The following is a 14,929-nucleotide window of genomic DNA, read 5'->3' as shown; positions in this document are numbered from 1 at the left end:
GGACACAGAGAGGATTCCCATGTGATGCATAAGCATGACCTCAGCATGCTTAGCCGGTCTAACCTGTTGCAACGGCCGACTTGCAATCCACTAGCTTCGCCTAGGTAGGCGAGCAGGCTGCGCGACGACAGCGCGTACAATTGGAGCAGGTTTTGGTGCAAGTGGCTTCTGAATTTTCTTCTGAACACATGTAGCAAAGGACTACAGAGAGTCCTCCCTGTCAGTGGCAGTCGTAAGCTGAGATGAAGCATCCAGAGTTGTAAGGACAATATGTTGAGTAGCGATGTTATCGGGAGGTGAGATAGCCGCCGACGAAGATGATTGACGCTCTAGAGCGTTGTCAGCAGCGACACCCGAAGGCTCGGTGGTGCACCCGGAGGCCCAGACGCGTCCCAGGCGAACAACAAATGTGGCACACACTAGACTGTTTGCGAGAGCTCGCGTTAGACGAGCTAGCGGTGAGGCCCATATCGACAGGTGAAGCAATAGCCTTCGAACCCATCGGTCTAGCCGCGATGATTGCGTGGCACCTAGAATACACGAGAGTGACACATCATGAAGCAGCAAACATAGCATTGGCTCGGGTGATGTTGAGCTCACGAGCGCTGAATTCCATCGTCATTGGGTCAAAAGAATGATGGCAGACCTCGTCACGGGGGGATATGCAGGCAACAATAGGGTCATGCGCGCCTATGCTCCATGCGCCGAAAGGTGTCACGGATGCACCGCAGCCTTGGAGCAGAGGCATGGGAAAAAGCATGTCCTTGGGTCACACGATAGGAAAGTTTCGAACTGGATGTGCATGGAAGCCGAGGAGGGTGAAAGCACCCTATCCGCCCAACAGACACCGCGAGCGCCGCCACGTGCCGGTGCTGGAGCAAGACCAATCGGTAGGAAGCACTCCTGATAGCCGCGGAGAGAGGCTGGGGGAGGTGGAGCTGAACCGGCCGCCTTGGTTGGCAAAGGCAACCAAGACAATCGCCTCATAGGAGGGAGGCCAGAGTGGCCCATGCCACTGCCCCAGCTGCCGTCAAACACGCCGGTGTCGCCATTGAACGAAGTAGCATCATCGCATCTGGAGGACGACGGAACTCGAAATTCCGCTAGGGAAACAATCTGAATCAAAACGTCATACTTCAAAGACTGTTCCTCCATGAAGTAAGGTGGAAGACTACCGAAAAGTTTTTGCCTCTCAGGGTTATCGTAATGGATGATGCAAGCGGGCTCCGTAACCTCCAGGACCATCTTGTCAGGGAAGGATCCTGGACCATCACACCAAGCAACAACGCGGAGATCCATAAGGTCAGCCCGGTCAGCTGGAGTGAACTCATCCTCAAGCCGCTCCACCCAACAGTAGGAGCCCAGGAGCTATTGAACCATAGAAATGGACCATGTGTGGGGTGGGATGCCGCGAAGGGAGATGACAACACGGAAGGCCAAAACGCCACTGACCGCAAAGGCCATCCTCGTCCATGGACGAAAGAACCAAAGGACATCGGGCACAAGATATTTGCCGCTTGATGCTAGGATGGTGTCACGCATGACTTGGGACCGACAGACGATCAAGAAGCTTTGAGGGAAGAAGACCTTGACAGAGAACTCCTCCGTCGAGACGCTAAGGACGCCGGAGATGAGGTTGGACAGGGCCGACCCTAAAAACCCGAGCGTGCAAGGTTCGCGTAGGCAATAAGCCCCCAACAAATGTGACATTCCTCCGCCGAGAATTGATCGGTCCAGGGCACTATACATCTCACAGTCGGCAGAGCACAACGGGGAACCGCAACCTCTTGGACAGAGGTCTGAGGCGAAGCAGGTGCTGCCAAAGTCGGTGAAGAGCCTGGAGGAGTAGGCCCAAACGTTGTGGAGCTGGAGGGGGTGGAGCTAGCACGAGGAGGCTGGTAGCCGACCCCAGCGGAGAGAGGCGGTGTAGCGCTGCTTGCCTCCAAACCCATTGGAGTGGAAGCAGACGAGGAGAGGTGATAGATCTGCCGTGGCCCACCGCTTTCCTCTGTGCTGGAAGAAGAGCCTCGCGGACGCTTACAATCTCGATCATGGTGACAAGACCCCCTACAACAGAAGCATCTCGGCGGTAGGTGACAGTCAGCACGACGATGCTTCCAAGATATACATTTGAAACAACGCCCATAGAGGGTAGCAGGCAGGCTCTTTTTTGCGTGACACGGGCGTAGTAGGGAGCAGGCAAGCTTCACCCTTGGTCGGGCGAGAACGACGGCGATCAGTGACAACTGCCCAGTCATCGTTGTCGGGCACAGGCGAAGTGCACGCCTCCAGTGGCTAGCGCGAAGAAGTGCGGTTGGGGAAGGCAGGAGGAGGCCCTCCACGCGGCTACCAGGAAGCCAGAGGGGACATGACCGGTGGGAGGACCCGTCAAAGTATCCCGGAGGACAAGCTTGCCTTTTGATGCACCTGACAAAGACAACGACACAATAGGAGCCTGTACAGATGGAGACAACGACGACCCCCCCCCCCGGCCGAGGAGGTGAACAACAGTGTATCGTGGAGCCAGCGTTGCACCTTGGAATTAGCAGTGGAGGTGGCGCCAGGGTAAAACGGGCGTGCTAAGGGAGAGAGTGGGGAGGAGGACACCTTGGATGTGAAAGGGACGTCGGCCGCAGGGAGCTAGTGTTTGGTGGACGGCGAACCTGGGTAGAGCGATGATAAAGGGGAAGGAGGGAAAAGTGGGAGAGCAGAATCCATCTTCAGAGTGGCCAATTTTACTCGCATTGGCCTATTCATTCGCAACTTTTTCTTCTCTCATTTCATTCACAGAGATACCTAGAATGTTCATTAATTCAAGAAAATATCCATGGAGAATATACCCAATTTCTGTCCTGTCTTGAGTTTATCACAAAACTATGTCTAAGGAATCTTGTTTATATTTGTTATCTCTAACACGCAATGCCTGAAGCACCTAGCGGATATTTCTGGTGTAAAGTTGATCGACAACATGGTACACGTCAGGATCCCCACTACGTTTACACCACCGAAAAACAATTCCAAAATATTACCAATCTTATCAACATTCATGTGAAAATATTGTCACGAATCTTAACAGTTTAAACAATGATAAATGAGCGACGTTGGACATATCCAAAGTTTAGCTAGCTGGGAATCTCGTGCCACTAATTCCGACTGAACCTCTTCCGAGGTATGTCCAACGGTTTTCTTTGTGATTTCTGTTTCTTTTATAAAGGGATTCTCGTTTTTTTTAGTGTTATAACGATTTTTTTTATAGTCACTTTATAAAAAGATTTCTAAGGTTATTCGTTTTATCTTAAAATTTTCTTTTCATTAGCGAATTCTTTTAAAAAGAAGCTGATAAAGATAAGAAAAATAAATAATTAAGAATAGAAAATAACCAGGAAAGAAAGAAATGAAGATAATATAGTTAGAGATAGTCTAATGGTATTAAATTTTTAGGCTCTATATGTCTATTACAGAAATAGAATAATTTACACAGTTCTTGAGTACAATAAAATGTCACGATGAGACAAACAGAAAAGGCGTTTTCGAGTGAGAATAAAATTGGAGACGGATCCATCACTCAGTCCATGCAAACAAGCAGACAAAGAGAGAAGGAAAAGGCTTCAATAGAGAGAGGGAGAAGAAAAGGAAAGAAAGAAAAAGCAGCATGGCATTGGGATGAGTCACCGGGCGAAGCCACAAGTGTCGCCTGCGCGACATGCCGCAATGGCGTCCTGGCTATTGATCTGAAAGCTACGAAGGCATCTTTTCTAAGGGAGGATAGCGACAAGAACTACGACTTCTTCAGTGCAGGTCTACGTTGTAGGAATGCAATACGGTGGCAAGCTAGAATAAATCTCTGCTAAGCAAGAGCAAAATATTATGCCAAAAAAATCAAGTCTGATCAAGTTGGTTTAATTTACTTGTGCTCATGGAATTACAATATTTTTTTCACCCTGCCAAGTCTTTGAATCTACCTGTTTCTTTGTCTTTAAAAAAAGTTGTGTCAGTTTAGTTGATCTTTCCTAGGTACTGCAGTAGAAAATCAATTTGGAGTGTGGTCCCGGTTCCTAAATTCACACGGTACGTTATGTAGCAGTGCAGCAGGCTAACCGTCTCACAGAGTTTGCCGCACCGATGTTGAAGGCGTGATGACAAACTCATGGTATAATCGATCAAGAACCACGGTTGTGACTTACTCAAAGTTGCATGCAGTGTTGCAGACATGTCTAAACAAATTGCTTGTATGCTAATTGCTACTCATAAACTTAAATATGGTAGTGCAGGTTGTTGTTATTCGTGTAGCTAAAGATACGAATTTGTACCCGATCTGTTAAATTGTACAAGATTTTCATTTCTCCTGTCACATATATAACTCTTAGGCCTCTGCTTTTATTCAGTGTAATTCTACTAAGTAGTTGGTGAGCAGGCAGAGGAGAGATAAGGGCCAGCAGCCCAACAGAAAACCAGACTGCAAGACCGTGTGCGTGTGTGTGTGTGACGGAGAGAGGGATACCTTGCAGTGGAGAGAAGCAAGGTGGGAAAGCGGCAGCAAGGGAGGAGGGCTGCAGGAAGGGGAACATGCTCCCTCCTCATCTCACAGGTCTTCCTCGCTAACTTCTCTCTCGCCAGCCTCTCTGATCTGCTCTATATTTCTTCTCTGTGGTGTGTATGTGAGAGCGGAGCTCCACTCCCATCCCAGCCGAGCTGGATTTCGGACCATTTCTTGCGACTCTGGCTGATTTGTGGTGGATCTGGCTGGTTTCTTGGTTGCTGGGTTTGTTTTTGAGTTGATACGGTGCTGAGATTTGTGGGTGCATTTCTGGGTGGAAGTCAGGTGATGGCTGCAGTGTGTGCCCTGTGCTAAGGCCTTCTTCAATTTTTTAAAGCACACCGCATGCACGATATGTGTTGCTTATTGTTTGTTTTGTTGGTTATTTGTGTTCCTGCCTGTGTAATCCTTGTGGATTCACGAGTGTCAATTGTGCTTGGGTAGTTTAGGGTTAGGGAGAAAGAAGGTGATTTGGACATGGAGCTTGCAACGCTGCAGCTTTGTTGGATTTAAGTAATCACGTAGCAGAGATTCACATGCAAGTTAGTAATGGTTCACGAATTATTTCAAGAAAACAATTTTTCTTCAACATAATTTTTGTATGGAATTGGAGGTGGGAAGAACCAGTGGCCTTAAGATGCAGCGCTGCTAATTCACTAGCGGGCCTAGTGGCAAAACTAGCTAGTCTCATGCTCTCATCACATTTGGTTGTTCATAAAGTTGTTGCGGTTGTGAAAAGATATGGTTGCATGAACGATCAGAATTTCGGAGGGAGCTACCGAGTTGATGCAGGGTACTTACTGATGCAAAATATTAGTTATTTTAGAGCATATGCATGGATAAGCTACACATCTAGTACGATCACTTTTAGTAAATTTTAGGGGCTAATAGATACATAATGGCTAACTAAGTTTTCTTTTTCATGAATATGGTCGATTCTAATATTCTAATATGCTTTCATGTATTAACAGTTCCATACTAGGCAGACTGTATTTGTTTCAAATCTCTTATTATGTTGTTGGGACTGACCTGTGCTTATATTTTGACAGTATGAACTGAAAAAACAAGAATCGAGAATTTCCATGAGATGACACGTAAGGAAAATCTCCACGATATTGTTCAATTCAAATATTGCGAGTACTGTCCTTTTTTATGACTTTAGTAGTTTAGTTTCGTGCAGCTAAAATTTTAACACCTACTATGTCCCTCTAGCAGAAAATGGCACAATAATGATTCAATTTGGTCATCAAATGCCTGATTACGACTCATCAGCTACCCAATCAACCAGCGAGAGTCATCAAGAAGTGTCTGGAATGAGTGAAGGAAGCCTTAACGAGCATAATGATCGATCAGGTTTGCAGTAGTCCAATACCCATCCTGTTGTATTCATACATAATATTGTCATATCATATCTCTTGCAAATAAAAAAAGGGGTAAAAAGAAAAAGGGATTTTGATAGCTGCAAACCTTGTGTGAATATGTACAATCAAAATTGTGACACTCTTTTCTCCTTGTATTAATATACTAGGTAATCTCGATGGTTACACAAAGATTGATGAAAATAAGATGATGTCAGCTTTATCTCTGGGCAATCCAGAAACTGCTTATGCACATCCAAAGCCTGACCGTAGTCAGTCCTTTGTAAGTTTCGACTGTTGCACAGTCCTTGGGTAATTTTAAGTTCCAATTGTTTGCTTGTTCTCTGATAGGCAATCATGTGAGTTACACAAGATGCTCACCTTTTCAGGCCATATCATACCCGTATGCTGATTCATTCTATGGTGGTGCGGTGCCAACTTACGGCTCGCATGCTATTGTAAGTGATCTTTATGCATCCAGCCTGTTGTTTCATTATTCTCTCCTGCTTTCTGGTGCTGCATGTCCTTTAGCTTCCTTGCTTTGGCAATGTTGTTCATATACCTTTTTGGGTCCAACTAATAGGATGTTCCCTGTGCATGCATGTGTGCCGTAAGTATTATGCGCAAGTTAACAGGCATGTCTATTGATAAGGCACCCAGCATCATCGCGATCAACTTACTGTTCTTTTTTACCTAGTAAAATTTTACTATACTATGGTAGCATGCCAACAGCCATTTTTGGTCTGCAAAGCTATCTCATTGTCATTCTCCTGCTGAGAGTGGCCTGTTTTTGCTAGGTCCAATAAGTTGCCATTGATAATTACAATTATAAGCTCATCTTTTGTGTCATATAAATGATTAAGCAGATGCACCCTCAGATTGTTGGCATGATGTCATCCTCTCGAGTGCCATTACCAAATGAACCAGCTGCTGAAGAGCCCATCTATGTAAACGCAAAGCAATACCATGCAATTCTCCGAAGGAGACAGCTCCGTGCAAAGCTAGAGGCTGAAAACAAGTTGGTGAAAAGTCGCAAGGTACTTTGTTGCTGTTCATAGCCTGTACAATTTTGCCATCAGAATCTCTTTGGAGAATTGTCATTTGGGACCTTGTTGCTGTGGATAAGTTTCAGATTCATCTCGTGCTTTGGCTTCCTGCATAACTTTTAGTTCACACTCCTAATATAACATCTGCACAGCCATACCTTCACGAGTCTCGGCATCTGCATGCCATGAAGAGAGCTCGGGGAACAGGCGGGCGGTTTCTCAACACGAAGCAGCAGTCAGAGGCTCCTGACAGCGGCACCTCAGATGCGCAACGCATGCTCGCAAATGGTGACCTGTTTACGAAGTACGAGCACAGCTTACCACCCAGTGATCTCCATTATCGCGCGAGAGGGAGCGCTTAAGGAGTCCCATGGCAACTCATCCTTGGCTTAAATCATGTGTGGCGCTGGGTTATTTGACTCGACTTAGAACTTTGGGGAGGTGTGCAACTGTATTTAGGGTGTTCATTCCTGCAATGCGTCTTGGGACCGGAGATGACGCAGCTGTTGCCAGTTCTCTGATCAAGCTAGACTTGTGGCAAGCACGAAACTGGCACCTGTTTCCTGAAACTTTTTTTTTCTAAGATGATAACTACTCCAATAAACGTTCTGTATGACGCCTTGCGTTTTCCGTCCAGTTCGCTCGTGACGGCGTTGCTCATTTAGTCAATGGTGAAAATCCTTTCTTTTTCTCTGCGAGGAATTGATTGGTAGAATTCTTCTGACTGGTTCAGAAACCAGCAGTCATTGTCAGGTGTTAAAAGTCTCAACTCCGTCGTGATCACCTTGGCGGCCGAACGGAAGCCGCGCAAGAGGCAGCCTGCACATCGAAGCCGAAGGAGGCCGATTGGGCTCTGCCGCGGCGTCCCATCGAGCCGGCAGCCGGCAGCCGGCAGCCCTTGGTGCATCCGTCCCGCACGGCGCGGCACGCTGAGCTCCAGCCTTCCCGAGAGAGGCCGAGACCACCTTGCCATCCCCACCCTTCAGGCCGGGAAACCAGCCACCCGGCCGTGCGCAAGGCAAGGCAAGGCACTCCAAACGGGCGCACTCCCAACCCCCGTGAGCCGTGCGCAAGGCACGCCACCATCAGGATTGCTACTGCTCTCTCCGTGTCGACGTCAACGTACAAGTCTCTAGCGCTCCGTACGAGAGAGAGAGAGAGAGAGAGAGAGAGAGAGAGAGAGAGAGAGAGAGACGAAACCCAGCCCGGCGACGCGCGAGGCGTCTGGAGCGAAGCAAAAGAAAGTTCCACGCGACGCGATCGTCGTCACTCATGTGGAAGGGGAGTTGGGAACCGGGGGAAGGGCGCCGACACGACACGAGACTGGTGCGTCAGGGAGGTCCAAACCAAGCTACCAGTAGAAGCTCTGCTACACTGCAACCAGGAGCTCCTTTCAATCAATCGTAGTGCCCATGCTCTGGATTGCATCATGGATGGGACGCTAATCCAAGGTAGTAGTAACTTTCACAAGGGTAGGGACTCAAATCAGCCACTCATTCGCTCCCAAAGGAAAAGAAAGGGGGGGAAAAGAAAGGGGAAAGGCGTTGGTTGGTTCAGAATCGCTTTACAAAACCACTGATTGGGTGCCAGGGATGTCACAAGGTTCTCGCGTACATGTGCACGAACCACGAACACCCAAACTGCCATTCTTTTCCCCCAATCTGTTTCACTAGATCTTCAACGCCAATCGTCAGGCAAATGTCATGTCGCGCGTGGTACCAATCTTCCGTTGCCCTGACTAATCAAAGTGGAATTTCGTTTGCTTACGTCGTAAGCGACTGTGCCATATAAGTTTATGCTAAATATGGTTTTCGCTTACATAATCTTACACTGAATTGAAGTCTGCCGTGCCGCGAATGCTTCCGAGTTCCGACGTCAAGTGAACTCCCACGTATACCACGTCGTTCCAGAAAAGAGAAAACTCTTCTGCTCTCTTTCCGCGCTTATAAGAAAATACAATCTGTTCATTCTTACTATCAGATATTTCTTTACTTACCTTACAATTTTTCATATATTATTTTAATATTAAACTTAACATAAATAAATGATCGTGATAAATCATACTTGTGCTTATCCCATTCGCTTGGCAAGGCTATAAAAGCCAAATCCAAGAGAAACACCTCGCTCGCACAGCCAAAGCAGCCGCCGAAAACGAAACGAGCCCAGCCCTCGTCCCGGCCGCTTCCCCTCCACCGCACCGCGCGCCGCAGAGGCGGACGGGCCACTCCTCCCGCCCGCCCCTCCACCATACGCCGCGCGAAATAAAACACGCGCGCGCCCACGACCAGACACTCTCGGCCCGTCTCCAACAACATCCGTGCCGACCAAGATCGAGCGCGTACTACAGTCGCCTGCATCTTAATTATTGGCTCTTGGAGGGACGGGGAGGCGCTCCTTGGGGTGGAGGAGGAGATGCTGCAGCTGCTGATGGCGCTGGCCTTCTCGGCCGCGCCGCTGACGCTGTACGTGCCGTCGGTGCGGAGCCTCAGCCTCTTCGTCGAGGCCATGGAGGGCGTCTGCCGCGACTGCGCGCCCTACTCCCACGGCGCCGTCCTACGGCTCCGCCTCGGACTCTCCCGCATCCTCGCCAGACTCGCGCGCGCCCTCCGCTAGACGCTCGGACGGATTCCTACACATACACACGCGCATGGTGCGGTGCATACACAGACCTCGTGTTCTTCTTCTTGCTCTTTTTCCCTATCTTTTTCACTGCAAGTTTCTATATGGATCATGGAGGAGTTCTTTTTTTTTTTTAATCTCCTTTCTCTGTTCTTCCCTTCCTAGTTTTCTTTTCCTTTTGAGGATCGGGAAAGGTTAATAATCTGTCAAAAGGGGAGATTTTGTGAAGAGAATTGGTGTGTTTGCGTGGGATGTGAGATAATCCCCCAAGGAATTTGATGCGCTGTGTACAGCAGTTGTGCTTGGGAATGCATTCGTCGAGAATTTGCAGTGTAGTTTGTCTTGTAAATGCTTCAACCGAGAACTTGAGATGGAAACGGGAACTCCTTTGACTATTTGATCTGATCCAGTTACGTTCGATGTCTCTGTGCACAACTCCCTCGACTCTTTGATTCGATCCAAGTGTTCGATTTCTGTGGTGAACTGACAAGCAAATGTCAGGTAACGATGCAACGTCTTCTGTCAAAAGTTCCTAGCCTATGAAACAATAGGCACGTGGAGGAGATTGGGAAGAACGCACACACACACACAACAGTCATTGTGACTGATTGGTTACGGCATTACGTTTGACAAATTGGCAAAGCTGCACTTGCCTAATGCCAATGACAGTAACCTTTCGACGACGCGGTATTCAATAGCATTTTCTGAAACCATCACGCTCCCAGCATCCTTAGCCGCTCGCACGTCTCCTTCACAAGTGCCAGATGGTCAGACCAGCCCCTAGTGTGCCAATGATGATCAGCCCAAATGGCGTCGTCATGGAAGAAGATTGTACCAGTAATATATTGCATCCGGATGACCACGAGCCCAGCGTTGTCACATGTGAACAACCTAGCTGTCGGCATCGCAAAGGCTCAACGCTCTAGTTTCCAGAATGCGCGCATCGCTTAATCATTTTATTATTCCATCGCCACATGCCAGCATATTCTACAGGGCTTACGGAATCCAAATTCTTGGGATCCGTTGACTTGTAGCCGTGGCACAGCAACCTCAGCATCCCGGAATCCAGGCAAAATGGGTAGCGTTGAGACGAAATGGTAAGAGCCCTGCATCACCAGTTTCTCTGATTAGACTTTGAGAACCGAAAGAGCTCGATTAGAAGATCATTAAGCCGTCAGAAACAACGCCTGAATCAGATGTAAGATACAGTACGTTTGTCGCTACTGACAGGTAAACGTCGCCGACGCAAAGTAAACATCACGGATTCTCCAATAAACTTTGTAATAGATCACACCGGTTTACGCAAGAACCGACGGTAAAAAAATGTTATCAACGTAGATTTGCCAAGTGACCAATAGAGTGGAATCACGCAAGGACATTATCCTCAGAATTTACAAGTTAAATTCAGTGATTTATCGGGATAATTTACTACAGTAACTACTGACTATTGAATCCAGATCCTTCGACTCAGCGGAGGACGTGCCCAAGGAAAAGAAACCATCGTGTCCTTTCCCGCTAGATCGGGGAAATTTATGCCAGGTCAATCCGTGCATGGACAATGATACACGACCTGACGCCACTTCTATCAACGGGCGAGCTTTTCACCTCTGAAACGCAAGCTCGCCAACGCATGCCAATATGGCGCCTTTTGAAGAACCACCTGGAGTGTGTTCTGACAGGGGGCGACGTCGAGATAGAGTCTGGAACTCCCCTCAATCTCCTCATTCCTGAATTAGCTGGGCATGCGAAACCGTCGACTTATAGCAGTGTTGCAGAACCACTGACGCGGTCAAGAAAAGGCCACACCAACTTTTAGTAGTGTCAGGCGACTTCGATTGGCTCCTGTTCTGGTTTCAGTATATGTTCCAAATTCATAATCTTTACTGGCTTCCCTAGGGTTGACTTGTCCTCCAATCTAGCAATTTCTAATGCCCTTGAGCAAACAGGGAAGCTCATTTTGTCCCACGAATCCAAAATTATGCCTGAACCCAGGCATAAATTTTCACGGTAGAACGCTGCAAACTGACCAGCTGCTAAGCCCTGGTCATCTTCAGACAGATGCACCACCAAAACATCTCCATTTTCTTCAGTTTGCTCATTTGACACTGTGCAATCATGAAATTCAGGGCTATGCCGTACCTGATTTTCAAAGTTTTCATATTAGCACAGATATCAGCGAGTTGTCACAAGACCATATGATATCAACAATAAACAAAAGCAATGAACCAAATGCAGCTTCCTAAGCCTGAGACGGAGAGAGGTTTCCTGAAAGCAAGCAGAACCGCTTTGTTCTGGATTTTCAGTCAATTTTGTGCTAGTAAGTTTCAGACTACCCTAACCATACTCCAGGAAGAGATCATCAGGATTGATCACCACCATGTGTCAGCCCTTGAACCCAGTAAATAAAACGAAATGGTCATAAAAATAGTCCAGCATGGACCCTTCCATTCTACCCATTCTGACTTGGAAGGAATTGATTGCTGAAACAAGTGACACTAAGCACATGCCAAATGCTGGTAATTTATAGCAGGAGATAAATCGTTGATGCACATATTTCTAATCCACACCTACTCACCGGGCTATTTAATATTGAACAATGTCAGACTGAAAAGGCCAATAACAGTGTATTATACTACTTTTGAGGCTACTATACATAATATTTCCTTACCTTGCATTTAAGTTGATCATTATTTAACATTGATAATACCAGAGAGAAAAAGGCCAATATCGGTTTATTATACTGCCTTTGAGGCTACTATATGTAGTACTCTTACCTTGCATTTAAGTTGTTCTTTGTTTGCAGGTCCAGAATTGATAAACCAATTTAGTGATCCAACACGAAATGTGCGCCTCCTCTTATCCAGCGTATAGTAATTCCTAGACACAAAAACTACATTGTTTTGAACATCTTTCTCAACCACGTACCTGCATAAGATATTAAGGCAGTTCAATTGATGAATTTCAGGATGAGCAAAGTAAACAGTTACATGCCAATGAAAAAAAAAACTTTGCTGCATTGCAACAGCTAACTTCAGAGCAGAGCGATAGTTTTCACTAAACATGGTAATGTTACACAATTGGCTGATAACATTGTAGCATACAGAGATTGAGTATGCCTCAAAAGAAATAACATACCAAGGTCCTCCAGGAAGCCGCAATCCTTGCCGCTGACCAATTGTATAGAACCAAAACCCATGGTGTTTCCCTAGGTAATCTCCAGACTCAGCTTCCAGTATGACCCCCTCCATCTTTCCTATATGTCTTTCAACAAACTCACTAAACTTGACCTAGAAAGAGATAGTTTCTGTAGCTCCAAGATATCATTTACCACGAGCATCAATCACTAACAAGATGGTGAAAGCATTTACCTTTCCAAGAAAGCATATCCCTTGCGAGTCCTTTCTACTTTGGTTAGGAAGGCCCATTTGAGCAGCCAGTTTGCGCACCTCATCCTTCATAATATAAGATAAAAATTTATTAAAGAAATTTGTAGCATCTGATTCAAGATATATACTCTTTATTTGTTGAAATCCACCTAACCTTTGTCATACATCCTAGAGGGAAAAGAAGCCTTCTAAGCTGAGATTGAGATAGATGTGAGAGGAAATATGTCTGATCCTTGACCTGGAATAACAATTAGAGAATAAAAAAGGTGATTCAAATTGCAGTACAGACAATCTATGTCATTTTCTATGTTTCCCATCCCAATTCGTTTTAAGAAAGAATTGGTAACATATCATTTGCAATGTGCAGAGTACCTTGTCCTTTGATAATTGTAGTACTGATGGCCCTTCAGTATTTTCAACGGAAGGATGAATTACATGTGCATAATGTCCTGAAGCTATGTAGTCAAATCCCAAATTTTCAATGGATTCTAAGAAAGCCCCTGCACAAACAACAATAAGAAGAACACCATAGTTAGAAAAATGCACCTCAACATGAATTCGGATTTCCATAGTAGAAGAGCATAGAGCCACCAGAGTGCAATGCCACATACCGAACTTTATTCTTGTGTTGCACAGAACATCAGGATTCGGAGTACGACCACATCGATACTCATTGATGATATGAGATACCTAGATATCAATTTCATAATCAGAATAAACATTGTTACAAGTGCATTGTACAAAGCTCAGGACAAAAAAGCTCAAAGGAAGCTTTTGTACCACATGGTTCCAATACTCATCAGAGAGATGGACCACCTCCAACGGCACATCAATCTATAAAAACCAAACATCAAATCGTTTTGTCCATGTAGCCAAAATTAGTCTGTGTACATACACTGAACACTAGCTACTCAATGAAACGCCATGTTCCATCTGAAATTTGAACGATACCTTGTCACAGACAGCTTGTACATACTTTAAATCCTCGTCCCACGGACACTCGGACCAAAAGTTCCTGAAATCTTCCTACAAATTGCGCAATGAAGTTAATGAGACATCCCGCAGCATAGCACTCCACCAGTAGATTGAACAAGGTAAGGGTGAACAAGGGTTTCCTGAAGCGCGTACTTGGAACCAGATCTTAAGGTAGAAGGCGGTGCAGCGGTGGCCGGCGGCGTGGAGGAGGCGGAGCGCGACGCTGCTGTCCACCCCACCGCTGACGAGCACCGCCACCCGCAGCGGCGCCCTGCCAGCCGCGGCGCACCGCGTAAGGTGCTCATCCAGCGCCACCGCCTCTCCCACCCCCGCGGAGCTGGGCGCGGGGACGGCGGCAGGAGGCGCGGACGACGAGAGGGCGCAGAACGGCCGTGGCGGGAGGCACGAGCGGAGCAGGGGTTTATGGTTTAGCAGATGACGGCGCCGGAGGAGCGGGCGGAGGGTGGGGAGTGTGGAGGCGACGACGCGCAGCATGGGTGGCGCGCGCCTCGATCTCTCGGCTGCCGCGTCGCGCTTCTTGCGATTCTGGATTGGGTTTTTTTTTTTTCTTCTGAAGCGTCGGGGTTGTTCAGGGAAGGAGAAGACAGAAAGCGTATTCACCTGGGTCTCAAAAATCCCGTGTTTCTAGCTGAAAGACGGTTTACATTTTCACCATTGCACGGCAAATCGGCATCGGCTTTCCGTTTTCTGGGCGTTGGGCTCGAGAAATAATTTATATGTTTCGGGATACATGCCTCCCAGCCATCTAAATTGCTAGTCTGATTGGCACTTCTATATCTCACCCGTTTTTATTTTGCTATGCAGAACACGATAAAAGAAAGACTTAAAAAATTAATTTCATAAATTTTGTACATCTCAAGATTTATTTATAAATTAATTATTAATGTTAAACACATTAAATTAATTATAGAGAAAACAATAGTACTTTTATGTATGCACATATTTTTAACATGTAGGTGAAAGTAATACTAACCTAAAAAATTTGTT

General features: G+C 46.6%; 2 protein-coding genes across 7 annotated transcripts; one reads left to right on the top strand and one right to left on the bottom strand.

Moving 5' to 3' along the window:
* The first annotated feature begins 4,378 nt into the window (after positions 1 to 4,378).
* Positions 4,379 to 7,554, top strand: LOC133916757 (nuclear transcription factor Y subunit A-7-like). 6 transcript variants are annotated; one of them, XM_062360583.1, is made up of 7 exons: positions 4,379 to 4,588; positions 5,587 to 5,631; positions 5,750 to 5,890; positions 6,066 to 6,178; positions 6,285 to 6,353; positions 6,774 to 6,932; positions 7,094 to 7,554. In XM_062360583.1, exons 2-7 carry the CDS (start codon positions 5,625 to 5,627, stop codon positions 7,301 to 7,303), a joined length of 699 nt encoding a protein of 232 aa, XP_062216567.1. In that variant the 5' UTR covers positions 4,379 to 4,588; positions 5,587 to 5,624; the 3' UTR covers positions 7,304 to 7,554. The 6 variants fall into 6 exon arrangements, with proteins under 6 accessions (XP_062216567.1, XP_062216562.1, XP_062216565.1 ...); XM_062360578.1 differs by having other exon boundaries at positions 4,380 to 4,588; positions 6,759 to 6,932; XM_062360581.1 differs by having other exon boundaries at positions 4,381 to 4,588; positions 5,753 to 5,890; positions 6,759 to 6,932.
* Positions 7,555 to 10,824: 3,270 nt separating this feature from the next.
* LOC133916756 (uncharacterized) lies at positions 10,825 to 14,528 on the bottom strand. The gene is made up of 10 exons (XM_062360577.1): positions 14,075 to 14,528; positions 13,898 to 13,972; positions 13,727 to 13,780; positions 13,558 to 13,636; positions 13,319 to 13,446; positions 13,101 to 13,184; positions 12,929 to 13,012; positions 12,696 to 12,847; positions 12,335 to 12,485; positions 10,825 to 11,699 (listed from the first exon to the last, which is right to left on the bottom strand). The coding sequence occupies exons 1-10, from the start codon at positions 14,414 to 14,416 to the stop codon at positions 11,382 to 11,384; spliced, it is 1,467 nt and encodes a 488-aa protein (XP_062216561.1). The 5' UTR covers positions 14,417 to 14,528; the 3' UTR covers positions 10,825 to 11,381.
* Between the last annotated feature and the right edge of the window lie 401 nt (positions 14,529 to 14,929).

This window comes from Phragmites australis, chromosome 4 (assembly GCF_958298935.1).
Source record: "Phragmites australis chromosome 4, lpPhrAust1.1, whole genome shotgun sequence".
Taxonomy (NCBI): domain Eukaryota; kingdom Viridiplantae; phylum Streptophyta; class Magnoliopsida; order Poales; family Poaceae; genus Phragmites; species Phragmites australis.
The sequence above is the reverse complement of the archived record's forward strand: the minus strand, read 5'-3'. Positions and strand labels throughout refer to the sequence as shown.